The following is a 25,702-nucleotide window of genomic DNA, read 5'->3' on the forward strand; positions in this document are numbered from 1 at the left end:
TTTTACTGACTGTTGGTTCACCAGTGACATGACTGTAACAAAGAAACACAAGCTCGTTAACCACGGAACAAGACTTGAAGATTTCCAGGGAAATATCAATTTTGATGTATGCCAATGTCAGTAAAAAATAGGTTTTCAAAAGAAAGATGACTGGCTAAAAATATTGAATAATGATGCAGAACTAAAGAAGAGATCACCTCTTGGCAAGATCATCAGCGACTGGGGATTTTCCCATCCATATACAACAAAAAACTGTTCTCAGCATACTAACCCGTGAACTGATTTGATTCGTCTCTCCTCGAGTAGCTGGACGAAAGTTTTATTAAGAAAATATTGGACACGGCCGAGAGGCTTTCCCACTACTTCTCTCACTTTGTATTCCATTCGCCTTGATTTACTTTTCATGACCGTGTCCAATATTTCATCATCCAAAGCATGTGGCACTTTGCAGAGAAGTGCATAGGAATCTCTGGCCGTGTCTGCATCTTCCTGTTCCACTGTCACTGTGCAGCCAATGGGCAGCTTAATTCCAAACTTGTGGTACCTAAAATAGAATAGTCGTGGCTTACTATTGCAATTCTATTTTCAGAAAACATGAGTTTTAACCGAAAGATAACATCTGAAGTCTATGAAAGAGTGGTGCCTTACCCTTTAATCACACCATTCGTAATTTGTATCTCCACATCGCTGAATTCCTCGCCTTCTTCAAGGACACTGTGATCTAGTAGTACAAGGAAACATGCAAAGATCTATGCATTCGGTAGCACTGAATATTAACAAACAGGGAATAATTGTTTCTTACCTCGTTTCGCCATATTGTACCAAAATACTAAATAATTTAGCACGAATGCTACTGTGGCAATCCAGCAAGATGGCAAGATGCAACCTGAGTTTCCGCGACATTTTCCCGGCAGCAAATTTGGCCTTCTCATTGGCTTACAAACTAAGCTGTTGTCACATCTGGAATTGTGATTGGTTGAAATAACCGTATGTTTACATGCTGCGATAAGCGACATGCTCAAGTAGCCACATTTGAAAATGGATTCAGAGGTAAATTATGCTGCCAACAACAAGAGAAATGCTTCAGACCAAGCGCACAAATCCAAGTAAGGATAAAAAGCTATAACTCATATTGCTTAACTACAACATCTAATTAGAGCGTAGCCCAATTGTACCACAGGAAAACTCAATTCAACACTCATACCCCACGCGTCCTGCATCCAACACATCATTTCATTTCTGTCTATTTCACAGGCAAGACATAAATCAAGATAAAGGTCTAAAAAGGTCAAAAAAGGGAAAGGAGAACGTTACACTTAAACAAGACCCTCGCCAACATTCTAAAGTTTTGTACCAGCGACGCAAAGGCTTATTTCAATCGGGGTTTAAGCTAAACAAAATGATTGGGGTAGAGGGTACTCATTGTAGTTCAAAACCAAAGAGAAAGGAGGTTTTTTGGAACAGGATCCTTACAAGAGGAATATTTGTCTGGCAAATTACACGGCACTGGTAAAGAAGAAACGCAAGGTAGATGTGGAGAAAATTGCGCAAACAGTGCAGTAGTTTGTCCACTAGAAGACACCTAGTCCAGCTGCTGGCCAAAGTACAGGTAGACTTTCAGCCATAGTTGGTAGAGCCAGATCTAAAAGATTTCTCGACATGCCCACCACAGGTCCAGTAAAAAAAGTATTGTTGGATAAACCAATACCAGTTGTTCTGAGTCAGGATAAGGGCTGAGTACAGGAAAAATAATTTCCATAGCTACAAGCCCCCTCCCCCCTTCCCCTTACCACCACCCCCTAAAACCTTAAAATTCCAGGTAGAGTGAATGTCATGGGCACTGCTTAAAATTATTTCATCCCCATAGTCATCTGCATATAATGTTTTTATTATTGTTTCCTGAAACCTTGAAATAAGAAACCATAAATGGAACTTACTGGACTTTTGGTTTGGCTTGAGACGGCAAAGTAGTGAGAGTGGTTTAGTTTTGCTGCCCCCAGTTCAATCCCACACACATTAAACTCATCCTTTGCTATATCTGTTTTGTTATTTCGCATTGCAGTTCAAAATAGATTACACATGTTCTCTTGCACAATCGACTTTTCTTGTTGAATTCCAGAAAACCTATCAGAAAACCAGATAGTGGCAAATTGTTCACAAGTTTATATAATGATTTACATTAATTTACTTGAGTGTTCTTTCATTATTTACATAAATGTACATTGCTAAACAGTGACAAAATACCTTCAATTTTCAAAGATCTTTCAAATAAAGTGTACAATCTTAGAATTGATAACTTATATTCATGGCCCTCATTTAGAGAAGGAAAAATACCGTATTTACCCGTGTATTAGTCGATCCCGTGTATAAGTCGACCCCCAATTTTTGAGGCCAAAAACTAGATTTTCTTAATTTCCAGGTAAGAATTTCTTGGAAAACTTATCTTGTATTTCTTAAAATTATCTTTCAGCTACCACAGATATGTAAACAAATCACAGCATGTTTCAACGTGCAGTTTTAAAGCTTATTATGGCAGGTATACGAGCGTTTTACCCAGTTTAGCAACACATGTGCATGCAGACTTTTCGATGATAATTTTTGTAAAATGCTCACAAAAATCAAATGTAAGGATTTCAAACAAGCCTTTTTAAGTGCGAAGAGATTAAAAGTGGCTTTATAAGACAGGCAAAACACCAAAGAAGCTCACGACTTTCAGAACGACGCCATAAACTAAGTGCAAAGCGTGTGTTGGGAACTTGGTAGTCAAGCCTTGAAATCGGTCAAGTACTGGTACAGAAGTCCTCGCACTCGTATCCTGCCGGGTTACCAAGCAGAGAAGTTTCAAGCGTGAAAGATATTTTCTCCGAGCGGCTTTACTACGGCTTTGTTTAGAGGAAAAATATTGGTTCTTTATGACGAAATTGAGCCAGTGAGTGTCTACAAGATTCAGGTTAAAATTTAACGGATAAATGTTGATGCATTTCAACTTGAAGCTCTGATATGGAGAGACAGATCGCTAAGCGAACGTACGTTGTAAACTGTGCTGCCGTTTATCACATGTTTGTTAACATCGAAAGACAATTATTATGCTAATTGTTTGACTGGCGCTTGGATCTCAAGTTTTGACCCATGTATAAGTCGAGGGCAAATTTTTGGACTGATTTTTAGGTCTTGAAAGGTCGACTTATACACGGGAAAATACGGTAGACTTTGTATTTGAAAGATCATTACTGTTCACTGTTAAATATAAATAAAGGACATGACCATTCAAATGTCATTCATCTGTTTTGTGTTTTCCTGATTCTGCACGTTGAGTAGTTCTTCTTGCTGCTCAATCTCTTCACAGAGAGCAATAATGATTTCTTTCTTGGTGGATGCCAACTTCTTTTGGATGTTACCTAACTGCTCTGTATAAAATCTGATTGCTGACTCATCTGAAAATTTGGATACAAGGTTTTCAATCCTTTTGACTAAATCAGCTTTCTTCATGTTCTTTAGTTGAGATGCTACCTCCCTCTCTCCTTTAGTTACATGTAAAGGAGTCAAGGGCAGGTCTTCTCTTTGCTTTCCATTAAAGAGCACTTCCTTGAATACCATTTCTCGGTTGGCAGAGGCTACTTCCGTGACATCCACAAGACTCGGGTCAAGAACCTTGCCATCAACAGATGCATGCGATTTCTCATCGAATGGTCTGCTCAAATACCTGTGGGTATATTGGGAGGGGAGTCAATGGAAGTTTATAGATTGACGACATAATAAGAAAGATGTAATGGATGACAGCAACTATTTTGAAACGAGCCCTTTTCTATAGCACTGCAGGAAACACAAGGCAAACTTACTGTACTACAAAAGTTCCACTTCACTCTTCAAAATACACAGAATCCAATTTTGCAAAACAGGTTATTTACCTGACTTACTTACTACGTTAGTTAATTTTTTTTGAGCTAATGAATTGCTTTTTAAATTTTCATTTTGTCTTGGAGATAAGGGTAGGGGTAACCATGTGAAACAAAGAAACACTATTTTCTTTTGGCAGCAAACCCCGCATAACTGATAGGCTTGATCAATAACTATTCCAATTACTGGCTATGTGTGATGCAGATTGTCTGTAATACATGTCGTTATTAATATCTACAATCCAGGAACAACAAGGTCACCTTTTGCGTCGCAGTGTTACTCGCCAAGCCACAATTTCTTTACTGAGATCCTCCCTCCTCCTGGATAACTGGGCCTCATCTTTGGGATCGTTCATGCCAAACCATGAGAATGTCGTACCACGCAGCTGAAGTATAAATCAATTGAAATAATGACCCTTAAGGAATAAAATTCTACAGAAATGTGTTTATTGACTGTGTTGTAATGTCATGGCCATTATGATTACAAACATTCACCTAGTCCTGCATCTCCATCATGAAAATCCACTTGACAGGGGATTATCTATAATGGACCGGGGCTACAACCACAACCACACAAAATGTAAAAATATGTCATTTTACCTGATAGAAATGTTTGACATATTCCTGCAACAAGCTGCTGTGAATTAATACAATTTTATCACCATTATATTTAGAAAAAATACCTTAGTAAGTTGGTCATGATTCCTAAATATTGCTAACCACTCTCTTGCGGTCATTGTTCTATTTTCCCAGCATTTTGAAGATTTGTTCACTTCCTCAAGTTGAGCATCAAGGCCTTCACCTTTAGATTGGTTTCCACTACTGCCACAGATTCGTGTTTCTCAATGAAATTCTTGAGGTCCACAGGGTACAGGGTACGATCACACCTACATGAGGGCAATAAGAAAGAAAATTTTGTAAAACAGTTATTTAATTATTGGATTGAGCACCCTGATGATTTGTAAATCACTATGTTGTTGAAATAATTGTTCTTTTGTTTTAAAAAAATTAAAGCAGTTATATTTATATGAACTTGATTTAAACGTACAGAAACCCAGACAGCAAACTCAGTAATGTTCTTTTCCGTGGGCGACATGAAGATTACAACTATTGAATGAAAATTTTTAGGCCAAAGAAAACTTATATCAACAGCTATCAACATAGCAAGGGACTATCTTGTATCACAGTTTCCTATCATGTAACTCAATCAGCTGGTATTTGGAAGTGAAGGGCTTGAAACTGAACAGAGGAGCAAATCCTGACTGACCAGTGTTAACATAGGCACTGTTGTTTCTTCTGATGCCAACATGGTACATTCTAATTAATCCAATGTAGCGCCAAGTTTGCTCAAACAAGTAGTGGTAGTTGTGGCATTTGACACCTGGTAACCACTCATATAGGTAGTCATTCACTGACAGAGGCAACTTCTTTCCCATTCTGTCCCGTACATATGGCAACAGCAATTCGCACCAGTTTCCTTTCTCCATGACATTAAGCATGGTCATAGAATAATGGTGATTCTTGGCTCCCCTTGCATAGTTGAGGGCACTTTCAGATGTAAAACCAAGTTCTTTTGCCAAGCTGCTAATGAAGACATCCCAGTTGATATCAAAGAATACCCTCACCATGTTCATCTCCACATGGAGAGGCCCGATACGCAAAACAACCCAGTCAAACTCTCTAACACAAGCAACACTTTCTTCACCATTGTGGCATGCATTCAAGTGCTCATTCCATTCTTTTCCATAGAAGGAAACATTTTCAGCACCAGAGCCCTCCTTCTGGCCGCACTCAATACAAATCAATGTGTCCTCTAAAATACTGACTGCAATAAGATAAGGAAGACCATCCATTGTAACTGTTAACCACTCCCAGGAATTAGGTCCATGAAATCCATACCGAGTTACACGTGCAGTCTGACCAACCCGGCGCAGCACTTCAGTAACTGTCTTATGTGAGTTAGGATTCACAAAAACAGGATCAGAAACAGAAATTCTCACAGCACCAGGTTGGTGGTTGGATGGGACGTGGCTCCATTCAATCAAACTCTCTTCATGCACTTTTTTTAGCTCAGGTTGCACATCGAAATCGCCAACACTCATGACAACCTCATTTTCTTTGAATCTATACAAATACTTTTTTACTGGCTCCACAAGTGCCATACCTAGGACATCTTCATCAGTTAGCTTTCTCTCTGCTGCTTTTAGATCCACCCTTCATTCTTTGTTTACACACTTCCGTTTCTGTTTTGGCATAACCGTTTTACAGTTTGGACACACCCGGCTATTTTCTCTGATGTTAATTTCCTCCACTCGCAAATCAACATCATCCTTGAATGTCCCCCCTTCGGTCATCTGCTCTGAGACAACATCCTTCAAACATTCCTGAATCATGAGTTTGTTCTGAAATAAAACAAATAGACAATCATAATCCAAATAAGTTTGGAAATGTTTTTGCGTTCCAAAGAAATCATTCAGATCTGAGTGGACTGGAAGCTTCTGAAAACAATTTTTGTTTTTATTTTTTCTGTGTGTTGTGATTGCCCACAGGGAAATGAACATTGCATAAATAATTCTTACTGTTTTTTTGTTTATCATAGTAAATGCACAGTACATGAAGCATGTTTTTTTGGACAATAACATGGGATCCACAAGAATCACACAACAACCAGTTTTAAAATGGCACTTAACGTTACATCTATGGTAGTAATATGTTCTGATGATAATAAATCATACCTCTCTTCTGAGAAGCTCCTGCATCTCATCTGAGAATTGGAGTCCCAGCTGAAGCTTGTCGTGTAACATCTTGTCATCTTTGGCTTTGTTCAGATTGTCCTGCCAGCACCTAAAATTAAATTGTTTTTGGAATAATATTTTTAACGAAAAAACCTTTTCAGTCAGCATTCAAAATTCAATATCTGCATGGAGATAAAAGGCCATACTTTAAAGGAGACAAAAGGCCTACAATCTGCACTGTCACAGCTAAGAGCTAAGAGCTTGTCCATGTTAAATAAAATAATAATTTTAAACTCATAATAACAACAACAACTGTTGTTGTTGTTGTTATTATGAGTTTGCTTTTTTCCTATGAGCATAGAGGTAAGGGAAAAGAAATGGACTGCATGAAAAATAAAAAAAAATGTAATGCTTATTTGCTTCTCTTATGGTCAAAGGTGCCATTTAACACTATCTACCAGAAAATAAAAGGAGCTTTTCTTTTGTAAGCTAGTGGACCATACCCTAGCACACAATCAGTGATATAATTTACTATGAATGAAAATTGTCATTACAATGAACCTGGGAGCCAGATCACTTCTAATTTGTAGCGAACCCAGGGAGTTGACTTCAGCCTGGCATACACTGGTCACTACGCTCACCCTTGACTTCTGACCCACTTTCACTTTCCATTTATGCTGGACAATCTGGTCATTGTCAATTGCCACCATGCAGTCACCAGGAGGAAATTCTTTTTGGTCTGATGCAAGGTCTCTGGTCCACAACTTCAAAGTAGAGTAGGACCCACCAGGAAGGGCCTTTCCAAACATGTTAACTACCAGCTTTGAATTGCTGACAGCAAGAAGGCTAATGTTAGTCATAAAACTAGGTGGTCCAACAAATGTCATACCATGGATATGGTATAAGTGTTCCAGGGCTAAACAACGTTGAAAATAGTTCTTCTCTTTGGAAGCTAGTCCCTCTATGACTGATTTAATGATAGGGTTGCACCGTGAAAACCACTCTTCTGCATCAAAATTCTGCAACATTTCCAGCGCTTTGTACGTCTGGGCAAAGGAGTGGCAGTCCACCTGCAGCTTTGGTTTCTGCTCATGAATAATTCACTGAACAATATTGGCCTGCATATCCTCGGGTACCTTAGCTATGCAGTCACCCAGCTCATCCTCCTGAAGAACATAAACTCCCTTGAGGCTGTTCTGCAGAAGTTCCAACAGCTGTGCCTTAGGAATAACAGAGCATAGCTCCTGAAAAATAGCACACTGGTCTGTGTAGGGTACCTTGGTGATACAGTCGCTAATTGTAACCATAGACATGCAGTAAACTCTAGGAGGCATTTGGTCATCCTCATGTTCTGAGGCCGAGTCTGTGTCACTGCCATGTAAATGTTTGCCTTCCTTTTCGCCAACTCTACTCTTCTTCTCTTTGAGGGCCTGCCTCGCGCCACTTGGCATTTACAGGTGGCGCAGTCACCACTGTGTGGAGACCACAATTTTGCTTCTTGTGAACACTTGAACTTTCCCGCCAAATAGTCCTTGTTGCTGCATTTAACTCTGCATTTCATGCAAATAAATCTGGGGTGCACATTAGGTGAATCCACCAACACAGAGACATTCCAAATTTGTTTAACTTCGTCGGCGTACTTAGTGACGTCCTCTTTCCTCTCATTTCCCTTTGTTTTTTCTCCACAAATGCAGCAAAGTGCCTCAAGCATTCGAATATGCTTTTCCATGTATTTACGAGAGAAAAATTGAAAACAACTGTCATAAATATGAAGGAACGATGCATTATTCACGCCTTATAACAACAGCGGTTCAGTTACACTTGTAAGGCCTCAAATTCAAAAAGAGTTTACAAAATTTCGACGTTGTTTACAACCGTGGAATTTGGCATGATGAAACTTTAACACCACTAGAACCAGTAAAAAATATACACAGCTCAATGAAAAATACACAAATACTAGAAATAACGCGTACTCTTTACTAACCTTAATATTTCACCACAAAATCGCGTCTACATTGTTGCTTAACACCAAAAATACTCAATGATTGGAGGGCAATTCAGGTTCTCACTCTAACAAAATGGCCGTTTATTCTCCTTCTCAATGTTGGGTCACAAAAAGTCCCGGATAATGCTGGCTAGGCTCTATGCGAGACTGGAAACAACATAGCTTCTTCGTTCCCATGAAAGGTCCGCCATTTTCCCTGATATCAATAGCTTCGTGACGTCACAGCTGTCCTTATACTGGGATATTCCGGACTGGTTAGGGGGTAATTAGTTTGCCTTGTTTCCCAGGAATATTACTGGAAAACACTAATGAAGGATGTAGTGGATGAATGCTTTCTCTTGAAAAAGATGTGTGAGATCTGAGGATGTCCCTTACATGACTACATCGTGGAAAAATGCTATAAGGGCAAAAAGAAGAGCCACTTCAAAGTATTACAAAGATAAATCTGCACACAACTGGGAGGTTAAACAAAGGTGGCCTACGAAATTAATATAAACCTTTCTATGTACGCAGATGACCATCAGATTTATGAAGCAGGAAAGGATCTCGCAAATGTAAAGTCATCACTTAGCAGGAATGCAGAAAAAGCATCTAAATGGTATTGAGACAACATGCTCAAAGGTAACTATAGCAAATACAAAACCATGGCAATGCAGAACAAAAGAGGGATAACAAATTCGACCACGAGTATTCAAGGCAACAGCATTGAGTCGACAGAGAAGCTTAACCTTTTAGGAGTGACGATAGATAGTAAGCTGAACTTAAGCCATCATATCAACGTGTGTAAAAAAGCAAGCCAAAAGGATCGGAGTCCTCATGAGACTGAAAAACCTGATACCAACAGAAACAAAGCTGCAATCTTACCACACCTTACTTATTGCCACCTCACCTGGCACTTCTGCAAGGCTAGTGATAAGAGGAAGCTTGAGTGCATACAAGAGAGAGGACTCAGGGCAGTATTTAAGGATAAACATTCTAGCTACAAGAAACTAATGGCAAAAGTAGACATACCATCATTGTACAACAGACGATTACAGTATATTGCTATCTTCATGTATAAGATTAAGAATAAATTACTACCAAAGAGACTTTGGAATCTTTTCCAATTAGACGGTAGTTCATATTACTTAAGGAAACGAGAATTTGTTCTACCACAATTCTCCTCAGCAACATATAGAAAACACTCACTTCGTTACCAGGGGCCCAAACTGTGGAATGATCTCACTCCCAGAAACAGAAATCTACCCTCTTTGAAGCAATTTAAAAGCGTCATACGTAATGAGGATCTTACTGCTTTAACTGCTAATGTTGGTGACTGTCAAGGCTGCAACCTATGCCGAGAATGACTCTTCATTTACATAAGTTTTACGATTAATATATGTAATTTTAATATTTTAATAGGGTTTAAGATACATAATTTTAATATATTTGTAGTCTTTTTAGCTAAGTTAACAGTTGTAATTAGGTTTCTATATAGTGTATAAGTGCCCACAAATATTTTGTAATTCAGAGTTGAATGAATGATTTTAATTAGGTTACTTGGTGGGTGTCCACGATTAGTAGAGGGGACTTCTCCCCTCGGCTACTGCCTTTTGACACAATAATAAAGTTATTCTTATTCTTCTTTTTCTTCTTCTTCTTCTTCTTCTTATTATTATTATTATTATTATTATTATAGGGAGAGTAGCATGAAAATAAAACAATAATTATTATAACTATCCATGTAATCTTTAATAATTCCGTCAACAAATAGTCTGATTTCTAATAAGTCAAAATTTGACTATTTCAATTCTTGTTATTTCAAATATTGCTATTTCAACAAACTTTTATGATATGGGTAATTTTGTATAAGACAGGAAATAGCTGTGGATCATTATTTTAATACAAACCATATTTCCATTGTTTACCTTATAACAGCTTTTTTTGAGACAACTTAATTTTTTGATTTTGTTTAAAAGGTGATATTTTGTGACCATAAATTTCCAAGATAGTGTTTCTTCTAATAGAAAACTGAATTTACTAATCAAGGAAAAAATAGAGATCCACTGTTTTCCTTGACACAATAATTTGAATGCCTTCGTGGCTTATGAGGTAGGAAATTTTGATTAGGTTGTTTAGTGAAAAGCAGCCCTCCTGGAATTATTATATAGCAATATAAATCATTTGGCATGTTTATTTAACTTTTATAATAAAAATTATTTATTTATTTATTTATTATTTATTTATTTATTTATAAAAATCAGTCAATTTTAGCAGCCACACCCCTCCCCCCTCTTATCAGGGCAATGACATGTACAGTGCACCTGCTCATCTTGCCAGTCTCAGGAATCTGGTATTAGTTGACCTGGAGCATTTGATGGCCTCTTGGTTTTTACATCACTGAATAAAACATGGTGACCAGCTTACTCTGTGGCAAATTCACAGAAATATTTATCGGAATACTGAGAAGTTCCACTTCTCTATGCCTTATTTTGCTTAGACAGCTCATTGGTCTCTACCATTGAAAATTCTGTAAAAAAAGTGCTCAGGGGTTTGCTCATAGGGAGAGGGGATCAACACTTTGAAATTCACTGATTCATAATTACAACTTTCCAATAATTTAGCACAATTTCTTATAAGTTATGTGTGTAAAAATATAATAACTGTTGGGCTCTAGCTATCTAAATGTATCTTTGTCTTCTGTGCTGGCCACTTTGCAGCAGCTAGGTCTCCGATAGTTACCTTGTAAACCTTAAAACAACAAAAAGCCAATGAACATTTATACATTTTTCCTTACACTACTTTATATTGAATAACCAAGGAGACAAAGAACTTTGTGGGAGAGTGGAAGTCATTACACAAGAATGATTTTGGATAGCTGGTGTTTCGGGGAACTGTATAAAAACCGGAATACAGAAAGTATGTCATCTACCCCAAGGAGTCAGCTCCTACAAGTCGGCATCTCCAATTCTTCTACTCATTTTCCATCAGCCACGTCCATACACATAAAATGATAACAACAATAGACTATTCATACATCCATAGCATAAGAGAACTGAGGCTTTCAAGGCAAACATTCAGGAAAGGTTTATCTCCATTTTCAAGCTGTCTTTAGACTCTTCAATTGAAAAACCTTTGATATGACAATAAGTAATATTTGCAAATAAATGAAACTCATTTTCATAGTAAAAATTTTGCACTTCACCTCGCTTTGGAAAAGAGACCACAGGCAATTCGGAAATGGCCTATTGATGAATCTTTATTCCAAAAAAACAACTAAACCAAGACATTGAACTTACCGTTGAATGGATTGGATCTGGTTTCTCCAGATTACCTGGTATGATTGCCCTCATCACCCTTTTCAGGGTAGCAGGGAATACATAGGTCAGCCTTCCACAGACCATTGACCCAAGAGTCATATTGCTTCCAAACTAAATGAAAATGAGAAAACTTACATTTCAGTTACAGATTTAGAAATTGAGAATTCTCTTCCCCAGTGTGTCATATTTTCCATACACCCTCTATTACCCCACTGGCCCCTCTATACATGGGTCGTGAAATTATACAAATCCTGCACTCACTCACTGAAGGGACATTTGAACTTTGGGTAAAACTATTCATTCAGATGAAACCGCTTTTGGTGCATTATAATTATAGAGAGCTTCAAGATATTGAAAGTTCATAAATAATTCAATAAATCTATGTTTAGCCAAAAGACTGCCAGTTTTATTTCATGACAGCAGTAAAGACAGCTGTGAAAATAATAGGAATATGAACAACAAGATAAGAATCCTCTGCTAGCAGGGAAGGATAGTGCACATGTAGAGTATCATGATCATATTCAAGCACTGTTCAAATGTAGCAGACGAAACCATCAAAAAAACTAAGAAGAATTTTGCAAATAAGCAACTTACCCATAGAAATCTCCAAAGCGATTTACATAATCTGGCATGGCCTTTGTCAGGCGTTTCATTTGACTTCAGTTCATAATTTTGCAACATTTTTAAATCTATCACAAATACAAGAACACCCAATAAGATGACAGGAAAAAAAATGCACACAACACAAAATCATGTGGACTTACCCATTTTTTGGAAATTCAGAACAGAAGGCTTCGAATGAAGCCTCTCCGGATGCAGTTAGTATACTGCAACTCTCCGCTATTGCCGCTATCTTTGTTGGTTCTTATGGCTGCAGGACTCTGAGGTGAAAACCGCTGCCTATAAATTTGCATGCTCAACTGCATGCCTAGTAACTGACCCAGATCCTTTCTCGGTCAATGGAAGTGACTTCTGCTAAAAAGGCGTAACTTTGACAACAGTAAGAACGTTTTTGGCACTAGAGATTGCAATAAAAATGTACTTTTTGAATATTAGATAACATCAACTATAAATGGGCCAAAAATCAATCGCATCTGAGAACATGAAAAACTGCCTGGGCAGGTACCTTAAGAATTATATAACAAAGGAAAAGAAAAGAGTGGAGGGCATGTATTGTATCCAATTGAACTTTTATTTTCCTTTCATTTAAGAATAGACTTGTCATATCAATTGTTTGATTAAATGTTTCTTATTTGAAGACAAATTCCATTGTTTCTTGTCGATGATGAATAAACGTAGGATAACTAAAATGTTTAGCAATAAAACTAACGATAAAAAATCAGGACTTTTCAACCTTTATTAATCATTAATCTTTGCTGTAAAATCAAACTCTAAGAAATTACTCATCAAGAACCACAATATTGTGAAAACAATAACATGAACATTTAAGCTGCAAATGGAAGAAAATTTCATATTTACTACATAAGGTTCAGGTCATTTTTTGACCAAAATGTGTCATCATAACTTTTTTCCATATATATCGTACAATCATAACATCAAGAATAAACTTAAGAAACAATAACCTGCATTAGATTCTGAAATATGCTCGGATATTTGTCTGCTGGCATTATCTGTTCGAGAAGCACACAGTTTTCCAAGAGTGTACCTTGAGGAAAACTGTGGCTTTGAGGAAGAGATAATGTCAAGGACAAATATCCCAGCACATTTTCCGACCAAATGGAGACTATTGTGTTTGTCATCCTTCAAATACTGGCAAAATAAAAACTTTTCCAAAAAAAGAGGTGGCATTTCAAATATGGTGTGTAGAGGAGAATCTTTTGGGGAGATCGCCCAAAGATTCCAAGTGGCAGAAGCAACAGCTGAAATATACACCATTGACATGATTCCTTACAGGCAAGGAGACAATGCAATGTGCAATCGTCTCCTAAAGGAAATGGTAGTATCTGAAGGGCAATTTATCCGTGTGGTAGAATGTTTAACTAGTCCCGGGGTAACCCTTCAAGAGATCTTGGATGAAACCGATCTGCGATGTCATCAGATACATGCAGTGGTTGTTGCACTTTTGCACGGGTTTCGTTTTTAGAAATTTAAAATGACACAATCTTGTTCAAGCCATACAGGAGAACCTAAGGGTGGGCAGCCCAGCTAATTTTTCATGCGCACAACTCGCCTAATTGCGCACTTGAGCAAATAACGGCACGATTTCTTATAAAAGGGCATTTTCACCTGCTGTCTTAATTACTTGTGAGCAAAGGAAGTCCACAATTCATCCTATAGATCTCAAAACTTAATAAAATGTTGAGGGTTTCACTAAAATATATTTGAATTACTTTGTAGATGCTAGCTTGTTTTCAGACTCAATCTTGAGCCATTCTCATGAGCATATATAAACAATAGCCTCCATTTGGCACGAAAATATGCTAAGAAAATATGCTCATGGAAATTATCTAATGTATTGTGAAAAAGTAATGCAAATGAATTTTGATGAAATTCCTGCTTTTTGGGGCTTTTCGAAGAAATTTTGCTTGAAACGATATTTCCATGAAATTTCCCCGCATTTTCGTGGCACCTATTGTTTTGATCCGCGCGGTTTTTGAATGCTAATTCACTTTGCACAATGATTAACCGCGAATTTTCGAGTAATAATTCGCTCCTCTCAAAAAGTTGCCGCGATTTTTTGAATGATAATGTGCTCTTCCCGAAAATTTGATCTATTGTTTATCAATAGGCCAAGAGCGTTTCCAAAACACAATTCGCTAAGTGGGATATACAAATGACCTTTCCAATCATTGCGTACGAAAGAAACCATTAATCTGCCAAAATAGCATCACAGCTCGACGAAATCTTAGCTATGAAACTCACTGGTTATTTCAGAATGCTAAATTGTTGACTTGATCCAAAACCCCAAAACACCACAGTTCCGATAAATAAATGCAATTGTACTTAATCACTATGTTATACACTTGCCAAAACGCCATTTTCGCAGCATGTAGAACCACGCGATTTTTCTCGTGCCAGACCCGTCTCTGTGCCAGTTTGCTGTCATAGTGACTGTTCATGTTTATATAACTTAGACCTGAAATCATTTGCTCATTCGCTTTACATTTAATATTTAAAGCACCTCAATGGTCAGTCATCATGCCTTAAGTTTCAAATTAAACAAGAACTCGAATCAAGCTCCTTCACAAGCAAGATCTTCACCCAGCTGGAATATTCAGGTCATTGAAGAACAAAAGTTTAATAGCAAGCAGTAGTAAGCCACACTAGCGTCTCTCGAATCATCAAGAAACTAAAAATTACTGGCTCCATGGTGAATCTAGCGCACTTGAGAAGACCAACAAAGTTGTCTGTGGATGCAGAAGCATTTATAGATCAACAGATGCAAAAAAATGATGAGACTATAAGCCAACAGATTCAGAAGATGCTAGCAAAATGTGGGATTGTCGTGAGTTCGTCCACTGTATGAAGATCTCACCAACAGCAAGCCTGGACTCTGCAGCAGACCGCTTGTCAGTTCATCCGAGATCTCGCAATATTAGAAGGTCACACATCAGTTCTCTAGTTTGTCTGTGATATATGTAATATTCTCGTTATGCCGCAATATTTGAATTTTCATATTAAATGTTAAAACTCGTAATAAATTTTGGAAACAGATCATTGGCGCAATCATCCATACCTGTTTATCCCTATAAGTTAGTCCCAATGATTTTTATTAAGGCGATGAAAACAGAGCGAAATAATTGTGAACTGTTTGAAGACTTAAAGCAACACCCAGTGATCTCAGTTCAGGGTTGTTCGAAAAGTGGATAACATTATCCAGCCTTCAAACAACTTCGGCCAGGGCCCTGTTTCTTGAAGGTCTGAGAAGTTTTTGCACTTGGCTGGAAAGCCATAGCAAACTCTCAAACCCTATGATAACAGCACTGTTTTATTTGCATATTCTTAATATGCATAGAGGTTCTCTTCATACGAGAAGTTTCAGGCATATACACCTCTCACTCAGGTACATTAAGGACTGGCTCTTTGTAAAAAAATTAAATAAAATCAAAAAAATAATATATTAAATCAATTCCACCAGCTAAAAACATTCAATGTTGACTATTAAACAGAACGTGAAAAGAGGTTCTTTTGACAGGTGTCACTGTCGTGGTAACTTATGATGTCATCAGACACGAGGTGTTTAAAAAGCAACTAGATTGTAAGCCCTAGCAGCCCTACTAAACAAGCGAACATCTGCGGTTGTGGTTTTTCATATAAATGCACAATAGTGGCAATTAATTAAACAAACTGGAAATCATGTCCTTGAAGGTGCCTTCAGGAGTCAAAGCCTTCACCAAATGATAACACACTCGAAATGCAACTATCGAACTGTTTAAAGAAATATTACTGACAGAAGGCCATGATTTCCAGTTTGAAATGGGGCTACTTGTGAAGTTTATCATTACACATGAACTACGTAAAAAGGTGACTTTCACGGGGTCTGCAAGTGAGTGGTTTAGTGCAAACATCGGAAAGATCTTTAGCGCCATTTTGTTTTCATAACGGCGTAACTTATGAACAGCGGTGACCGACTTTATAAGGGTTGTCATAGCAACACAATGTCAACGATGGAGAAATCAAAAAGGCGGCCGAAGTAAACAATTTCTCTAAAGCGTTATTTTTCTATTTTCCAAAGAATATAATGCGTTAACAGTGACAAAATAACCTTTAACAATGTAAAAGAAAACAGGAGTCAAGAAGAGGTATTTCCAATGAATAAAAGCGAAAAAAGAAGTCAAAGTAGTCGTTTTATAAGACCGCATGTCTGTAATAAACAAGAATTTTAGAACTGCATCTTGTTTTGCTTTACTCTTAACTGCCAGTGGATGTACCGTAAAGGCGGGCCTTTGTAATTATGATGAAATCCAACACTAGGATTGAAGGAATAACGTAGTAAATTTCTACAAAAGCACGCTCATTTTCAAAAAAAGGGCGCTCCAACCACACGAAGATGCCAAGTGCTAGCTGCAGTGAAAAGGTTGCTTCCACCTTTCTACGTCCGCGTTCTCGTGGATTTGCGAGAGTTGCTGCTCTTCTATTAGGAAGACAAGTCTCTGCTGAGCTATTGAAAGAAGAGAAAGAGGGTGAGGCAAAATTTTGTGCACGTAAACTTCAAGAGCACTACAAACGATACACTGAACTCTTCAAAGATCAAGAAGACGTGTTTCAAATCGACTTCACCAAATTTCGTAAGAAACTCCCCCAACTAAGGGATTTTTTCAAATCCTGGAACCCACGGCAGAAGGTGGAAAAAGAGAAATATGTGAACCATTTTTCACCTGAAAGTTGGAGTCAATTGCTGCCAAAAAGGAAGAAGGAACATCGTCTTGCTGATTGCAAGGGATGTCAGAGACGAGATGCGGAATTCCAGGCCTTATTTCCAGTGAGATCCAAGCAGTTCAAGGGAAAAGCAAATGTAGAGAATATCTTTTCCAAAAGCAACAACATCAAAATCCCATCAGTTCCACTAAAGTGTCGGCAGCCATACCCACAGACCGAAATCAAGAAAATTGTAAAGGGTCTTTACGACAGGGTTAACTTGGCATTTGAAAAGATTTGCGAAGTTTTGTTTGCTACAGCCATGACAAAGGTTCCTGAAATTGAGCTTCAAAACAAGAAATCCCCCAATGAACTGCGCAAGGCTTGTCGTGACAGATATAGGAAAGTAAAATCTAACATTGAAGATGCTTGGAAAACAGATTCTCTGGAAAGGTAAGTTTGGACTAAAACTGGCATCTGTTTACATAATATGCAATCTCCCCTACCCCAAGGCCCAAGCCTACCCAATAGCTCTGAGGTTATAGGGAAAGGGTACAGGGGAGGGGAGGGAGGAGGAAATAACATAAGTAGAAGGTTTAAAATTTGAGTTCCCAGCAGGGGCAATCGGCAAACACAGTCTCCATTGATCTTGCGGGAAAAAAAATCAAGAACTTTTACTTACAGGAAATAAAACAATTTGCCCTGTCAAGAGCATAGCTCTAGAGCTCTGAAATGTATTGCAGAAAATGTGTCAAGTTACTGACTAGGCTGTACACAAATTAAATGTATTGTAAATAGGCAAGAAACTCCACAAACAAAAACTAAATGAGATTCATAACTAATAGACTCTTCACACAAAGTTTATATCATAAAGGGGTCCCACATAAACATCATTGAAGGTAGGAGATGAGGGGAAGTTCTCTGAAATTAGCATATGCATTAAGGTGCATGCACTCTCAGACTGTGCACAGACACGTAATTTATAACAATAAACCATACATGGTTCACATTTTCCTCTCTTATAGTCTGAAAAGGAAATTAGGCTTAAGTTTGGACTCTGAGCTGAACATTCCTAGCCTATTGATGTACATGTAATTCCAATGAGAACCTTCCCAACCTCCAGCAAAAAGTACTCAATAAATACTACTATAAATCCATCAAAAATATATTTTCTTGTCATTTGCACAGATGTTTGGGAGAACGACAGTCGTTTGCAGCAAGGCAACAGGAAAGGCTTGCATCATCCTTTGAATCTGTGAAGGCTGCAAGAAAAAGACGGAATTGTGAAATTGAGAAAAAAAGATCAGGGAAAAGGCAAAAGAAAACTCACTCTGGAAATTTTGACAGAACGACATGGGACAAGGAAACACTAAAGAAAGAAATTGAAAGCAAAAAGGATGGCGAGAAAATCAATTGGTCAGAGGTTGCTCGCCGATACCATGTAACCAACAACAGGGGGGAAATTGCTAGGAATGGTGGGCAAATAGTCCAGGAATGGCTGGTGAATCAGGGAGTAAATATTCACCGTTTCAACCCTCAAGGATTGCCAAACAAGTTAAGGGCAAGAAGAAGAAAGAAGAGAGGACAAGGTGGTGAAATAAGCATTCCTGTCCCAGAGACAAATGATGAGCTCAAGGAAAAACTAAAAATGAAGATAACCTCTGGTGAATATACCTTGGGAGAGCTTATTGTGCCAAGGAAGGTAATCTCACTGCTTACTTGACCATTATTTGAGAAGCAAGAATGCTGAAATTGTTCAAATAAAAAACATAAGCTTTGCTAATTACTTGTTCATTATTTTCTATATTTTGCAGTATGAAAAACTGGTCCTTGATAAAGATGGCAATATCAAAAAGACAGAGTTTGTGGTTGAAGAAAGAAAACAACCATTGGAAGAAATTCGAAAGAAGACATTAAAGCTCCATGAAAAATTCATGAGAGTTAAGCCAGATGAATTCTATGAGATGCCCAGAGAACAAGTGGTCTCCAGATTAAAGGAGTTGAATGAGTATGATGAAAATGATGGTCTAACAAAAATGAGGAAAAAACTGAAAAAAATGGAACGGACACGTCACCTGCAAATATGGCATCACCATTCAACACTAGCTAATCATGGGCACATCCTTTTCATGGTGTCCTGCCTTTATGACCCAGCTGTGCATCTTACAAACCTGGAGTATAAATTGGAAACAGGGGAGGAGGTTGATGTTCAGACAGAAGTGGAGAAACCAGAAATTTACATTGTTGGGAGATGCCATAGCAGTGATACAGAACAACTTGCCTATGTAGAAAGCAGGTTGTGCTGCCTCCAGCACCTTCAAAGAAACCTCACAACTGAGAAAGAAGGATGCACGGTAGAAATAAACAACAAGATGAGATTCTTCCATGGTGACTCGCCAGCCCAGAACTTTAAAAGTGGTCAGCAGAAGGGAGGTCATTATTATTGCTCTGGATGTGGTGTTCATGCAAGCCGTGTATTTGAGCTGGACCACACTTTCAAATGCAAGTTTGTATCATTGAAGGATCGCCAAGACTGTGTATTAAAGGGTCTCATCAGCAGGAACTCTGTCAATAAAAAATCAAAGCCACTAAGCAATTTAAAGAAACAAGATCTGATTCGTGAGCTAGGGTCAAGAAGAATCTTTCAAGGAGACACAAAAAAGGAGTTGGAAGATAATCTTACTAATGAACTGCAAGGTGTTCAATGTGTACCAGCTTTACTGTTTGAAAACCCAATAGAAGATCTTATAGCTATAAACATTGAAGATTATGAAATTCTTGTGTGTGAGCCAATGCATGATGTTTCAAAGCATATTGAGAATGTCCTCACGGAACTGCCAAGTCACATAGCAAATGCTGAACACAAAAAGTTCATTGAAGAAACAATTGCATTAACTATTGGTGGCAAAGAAACCAAGCGAGCATTTGACTACCGATGTGCCATAATAAATGTTTCAAATCAAATCAAAGGAGTTGTTGATGGCAAAGTTCAGGCCTTAGTTGACACTCTTGTTGACATTCAAGAAGTTCTATACAAAGGTGATGACCAGAGATGTCCAAGAAATGTTCTCCGCCTACACAACAGCATGTGGTATCATGCCATCTTATGTCGAGAAGTTCTTGGGTTCAAGTTAAATGAGATAACAAGGAAATTCTATGGCACATACTTCCATGACTTGACAGCTCATGCTCCTCTACAGCTGAGGCTTGTCAGTGGGAAAACAGCAAATACAGAAGAGGAAGAACGCATGTTCAACACAGTCAAATCCATTACATCAGCAACTTCAAATGGGCACCCTGACCACATCATCAGAAATTTGTTCATTCGCCTTCAGGCTGAAGAACAGCTTGGAAAGTCTAGAACAACAGTGGCAAAGCAGGAGTCACAAGTATCAAAGCTAGCAAAATCTCTTGGTCTTCGCACTAACACTATAATCCCTATACTAGTCATCAAGAAACATGCCAGGTCCTGGCAAGCCCATCTTCAAAGAATAGCTGATTTTCTTCTCCCAGGAAAAGGTATTTGGTGGTGTCAGAAAGAAGGGGGAATTGAGTTCTTTGATTCACAGTGTGCTTTAAAGGACAGGTCAGAAGGTCCTATTCTTCATTACTACCGTTCAAGGAATCACAAAATTGAAGAGTCTTACCTTCAGACGTGTTGGAATGAATGCCTTGAGAAGAAGTTGTGCATTCCTAGTCATGTCATCTGGACTGAAGATAACCATGGTAAAGTTACAAAAGAGGCCACTGGTTTCTTGAATGATGAGGGCATTGGTAGCCATGAAGAAGTAGACATCCCAGTATTAACTGCAACAGCCAACCTTCTTATTCCAGATGATCTGCAAGAGGAAGAGGATGAGACTGTTATCATGTTTAATCTTGTTCCAGATGATGAATCCATTCTATGTCCAAAGGGTGATGATAATCAGAATTGCTACAACTACAATGATCAGGAAGTGGAAGCTGATGTCTGTACAACACTGGAACCAGACATAGTAGATCAAGGATCACAACCCACCAATGAAGTTCAGAAAGACTCCCTCATGACAGGTAAACACTTTATTGACATAAAATTAGACTTTCAGGTGACTTTAAAGTCACAAATAATATTACTTGTATATCAGAAAGCAAGAAGTAATTAGGAACACAGTACCCAAACCGGTTCTAAATGCCACCAAAGATAAAGTCACTAGCATGTATGTAGCAGGTTCTAAACCTCTAGCTTTTACAATAAGGGAGATCAAAATGGACCTCTATAAATGTGATCACCATTCACTTCATATCACGTGTATCATTATAAAAAATATTACTGTTGAATAGGAGACATGTGCCAGTAGTTGTCCAATGTTCAGCTACCGTCTCAAGACCTCAAATAAATTTCTAATTATAATGAGTTTAATTTAATCCAAGGTCCGCAGAAGAGAGCAGAAAATGACGAAACCCTAGCAACTCCATGTGCCAACCCATCTATAAGAAATCTCTCACAAGAGAGTGACAAGACTGTGACAATGAAGTCTTCAGAGAGAAGTGCAGTAAGTAAATTACATTGGAAATAATGGCCTTGATTATCTTCATTTATAATTAGCTGTTCATACTCACAGTTGCACCATTTACATAGAAAGTATCTTGTACCAACAAAAATATCACGACATATACTGACCCATTAAGTTTTAGAGTGCAAATACATTTCAAAGCACCAAAGTTAGTGCAAGCATGAAACCATGTTACCACCCTCTTCCAAAGTGAGCAATGGAAATACTATTAAATAAAAACTTTTTTATCATCAGTTTTTACAGCTGTGTATTTTGTTGACATAATATAACCAACCACTGAAATTATTTACTTCAGTGCAATTCAGTGAAGCAATGCCCGAAGTGAATTAGTGGCACAGGGAAACTTCCATTTTGCCATACACGTTTTTTCTTTCCTTTTCTCCACAAAACTCTCATGAATTTATTGTGCAATTTTCTTTCAAGGGAGGCAGCAATGACCGTCAACTTCAAACTACACTGGGAAAGAGTGTTGCAGTTGTCCTTGGAGTTACTCCAGATGTAGTTGTTTTTGACAAGATGAGAAGTGAATATGAGAAACATCCAAAAGACACATACTGTTATGAAAGGTTTATGGATGAACTGGTAAAGATTCAGACTGGCATTCTGAAAAAGCTAAGGGAGTTAACTATAGCACGCAGGGAATGGGACAAAGACTATTTTTTGAAAAATAACCATTTACCAACCTATGCTCATGTGAACCAAGATGAGGAGGGTAAGCAGCTAACAAGGAAAATTAAATATGCAAGAGTCCTTCTGAGGGAGTGGAAAATGGACTTCACTTCCTAACCCCTGACTATCTTAACCCTGGACTAATCTCAGCCATTTAAACTACAGTGTACATGTAAGGCCAAGCTTTATTTAGTATAATTTCATATATAATTTGATATGTAAGATATTTACAACACCCACATGTAAGGCAGAGTTCATTATTAGGATAAATAAATAAGCTTACAGGCTCCGGAGAGGAGATTTTAATGCTACAGCAATGTATACAAGGAGCTGTGTTTTTCCGAGAGGTGTAACTTAACTGTGAAACAGATATTAAACTGAGCTTACAAGATTTAATATTGTAATACACGCAGCTAAGTTTCTTACCTTCCTGATCGATAAATCAGGACCATATTTGTCCAGCTTGCAATAAACAGAATTTACACTTCGCAACTCATGCTGTTGTTTGTGAATGAGTAAGTAATGTCCTTTGTACCAACCCTGTTTGTTGACAAACAACTGGAAAATTTGAAAGGAAACTAAGTATTTCGTGCATCGTTGCTAGGCAATTCCGGGCTTCGCATCTGGAAATTGCTCCATCCGCTAAGGATTTGAACCGTGGACTCAGGTTTTTTAGTGAACTGCGGGAACTGTGCACAGCAGTTGTACAAACACAAACATATTTTCATGCACAGATTTCGCGGGAAAGGCTCACTTGCGACAATTTTGTCGTTTCCAGAGAGAATCATGCCACAGTTTACCAGTGAAAATACAATTGAAGAAAAACGAAGGATGAGAAATGAACGCAACAAAAGGAAACTCTTACGGACTGCAAAGAAAACGGAGGCCATGGGAATTCTTAGACAAAAGGAAAGAGCTGCGTACTCATGAGCGAAAGAAATGGCATGCACTAATTACTTTAAGTGGAGACTAGTGGTTGATCAAAACAAAACCAGGACCTTGGACAGAACCAAAGTAAGCTTGTATTCAGACACGTCAAAAACGCATAACCAACACAGTGTTTGTTCTGTCACACTTTGTAATACCTGTTGCACTTTGTAATAAAACTGTCGCACTTTGTAATACCTGTCGCACTTTGTAATAACACTTGTCACACTTTGTAATAACAAGTTGTCGCACTTTGTAATAAATTAAGCTGTCGCACTTTGTAATAACAAGTTGTCACACTTTGTAATAAACTTTCAAATTTCCTTTGAATAGGATATTTGGTAGAAATTATATGACTTAACTAATCCCCCAAGGCACAAATACGTTCTTCCTTGATATTTTGCTCTGCATACTAAACTGACCGGATGAAAATGAAACTCGTTCTCCCCCACGCTTCTCGCAATTGTTATTTTGGAGATAACACAGCTTGCTTAGCAACGATGGAATGCAATAAGTGAACAGAGGGCAAATAACTCCTGGTAAAAATAAAAAGATACGCGAGAGGGTTGAGTCCAAGGGTTACTAAGGGAGATGGAGACTTCAAGTGACTTGCCACATGTTCCATATGAGGTAATTTTTGGGGGAGTAGTCACAGGATTTAAAATAGTTGCTACAATCATGGCTAAAAGTCGGGATACCTTGAACACCATTACAAGACAAATACCAAAATTCTTTTTGCTCTTTTTATTTCACCTTGTCGCGATTTCATGAAGTTACTTTATTCTTTTGTTAAATGACAACTGCATGTACTAAAAAGTGTGTTCATCCGTTTGCCTAAATAATAATGTACAGATTCGTTTTCGGTTCTACTCGAACGACATCCCACGACATCTCATGGTCGCCACGTTGGCGACTCATTTTCAAGCCTGGTCACCAGAGGCAAAATTTTAGTCACCATGGCGCCTAAACTGGTCGTAACTTGGAGGGTTAATATTTATAAGAACAATAATAATAATAATAATAATAATAATAAAGCTAAACAAATTATAATAAAGTTAATTAGTACATGGATAGTGAACATATGAACAACTCCACCATAGGCTCTTCCGCTTATGGGCGGTCTTGGAGAAAAACGTCATTTAACTTTGTGTCAATTTTGACGCCTAGGAGCCGGCTTTTCTATTATGATAAGACTATTCTTTTATTGTGCAACTTCATAGTTTTTTCCTTCAATAGAGCCGGTATGGCATATAAATGGATCTTAGCCTTTATGAGCTGCCTTATGCTGTGTTTTTGCAGTTTCAGAGCAGAAAAGAAAGGGAGATATTTTCATTCATTAAGCGACGAGGCTTACGAGACGCTGTTGCTGCTGGTACAAGGAAATTTTAACGTGCCCGTGGCAGAACACACACGCGAACAGAGGAATGAAGTAGTGCGCTATTGGCGCCAACGTGATAGCTTACACCTTGGACCTCAGTCTACCCCAACACTGTACTTTGATGGCAAGAAAGTAGTTAAGAAGTCGTCGATAGCAAGTCTTGTTGCAAAAACGTTTCATCAAGCAAAAGCTGGTGGATGTAAAAAACTGCGAAATCGAGCCGCAGATGGCTTCGCAGGTCTGAGCGAAAGAAATATCCTACGAGTGACAAACAACGAAGCGAAGTATCGCATACACAATGTCAAATTCACAAATAAAGCCACGCCAAGGCCAGTAACCGCCAGGACCATTCAAGGTCAACATCAAATTGACCTGATGGACTTAAGCAAAGAGGCTGTCAACCACAACAGGCATGTGTACAAGTATGTTGTAAGTGTAATGGATATTTTCAGTAGGTATTTGTGGTTGCGGCCGCTGGAAAAAAGTCAAGCCAACATGTTAGTCGGGCACTTCAGAGGATCTATAGCGAGCACGGTCCACCGGATCGCCTTCAAAGTGACAGAGGAACAGAATTCGAAGGGAAGGTTAGACCTCTTTGCAAACAGTTAAAAATAAAACTAATTAAATCGAGACCCTACCACCCGCAGTCGCAGGGAAAGATTGAGAGATCGCACAGACCATTAAGAAAAAAAATCATGTACGACTTAGTATCCCTGGGTAAAAAAGGGGTTAACTGGGCAGCGAATCTTGAAGACTATAACCGGATTTTGAATGAAGAATGCAAAGAAGAACTTGGCTGGAGGTCTCCTTTCGAAATATACTATGGGCGGAAGTCAAATCAATTAGTGAAGGCGTCGCTGGACTGTGTAGATTCTGATGATAACATGGTTACCACAGCGCCAAATAAACAGGAATTGGCCT

General features: G+C 38.3%; 2 protein-coding genes, 2 long non-coding RNA genes and 1 pseudogene across 4 annotated transcripts; all 5 read right to left on the bottom strand.

Moving 5' to 3' along the window:
- Positions 1 to 3,007: 3,007 nt before the first annotated feature.
- LOC145481491 (uncharacterized) lies at positions 3,008 to 3,754 on the bottom strand (annotated as a pseudogene).
- On the bottom strand, positions 3,614 to 4,664 carry LOC145481493 (uncharacterized). The gene is made up of 2 exons (XR_014048651.1): positions 4,580 to 4,664; positions 3,614 to 4,282 (listed from the first exon to the last, which is right to left on the bottom strand). It is a non-coding gene; the product is annotated as an uncharacterized LOC145481493 (long non-coding RNA).
- Positions 4,665 to 5,065: 401 nt separating this feature from the next.
- Positions 5,066 to 7,725, bottom strand: LOC145480423 (uncharacterized; the record flags this gene model as incomplete). The annotated part of the gene is made up of 2 exons (XM_081458695.1): positions 5,066 to 6,110; positions 7,148 to 7,725. Coding segments are annotated over 2 exons (1,611 nt in total), but the record flags the coding sequence as incomplete, so codon positions are not given.
- LOC145481492 (uncharacterized) lies at positions 6,080 to 7,144 on the bottom strand. The gene is made up of 2 exons (XM_081459989.1): positions 6,632 to 7,144; positions 6,080 to 6,298 (listed from the first exon to the last, which is right to left on the bottom strand). The coding sequence occupies exons 1-2, from the start codon at positions 6,797 to 6,799 to the stop codon at positions 6,113 to 6,115; spliced, it is 354 nt and encodes a 117-aa protein (XP_081316115.1). The 5' UTR covers positions 6,800 to 7,144; the 3' UTR covers positions 6,080 to 6,112.
- Positions 7,726 to 10,603: 2,878 nt separating the features above from the next.
- On the bottom strand, positions 10,604 to 13,283 carry LOC145481495 (uncharacterized). The gene is made up of 3 exons (XR_014048652.1): positions 12,530 to 13,283; positions 11,915 to 12,046; positions 10,604 to 11,366 (listed from the first exon to the last, which is right to left on the bottom strand). It is a non-coding gene; the product is annotated as an uncharacterized LOC145481495 (long non-coding RNA).
- Between the last annotated feature and the right edge of the window lie 12,419 nt (positions 13,284 to 25,702).

The sequence above is a fragment of the Orbicella franksi genome, chromosome 3, assembly GCF_964199315.1.
Source record: "Orbicella franksi chromosome 3, jaOrbFran1.1, whole genome shotgun sequence".
Lineage (NCBI taxonomy): Eukaryota > Metazoa > Cnidaria > Anthozoa > Scleractinia > Merulinidae > Orbicella > Orbicella franksi.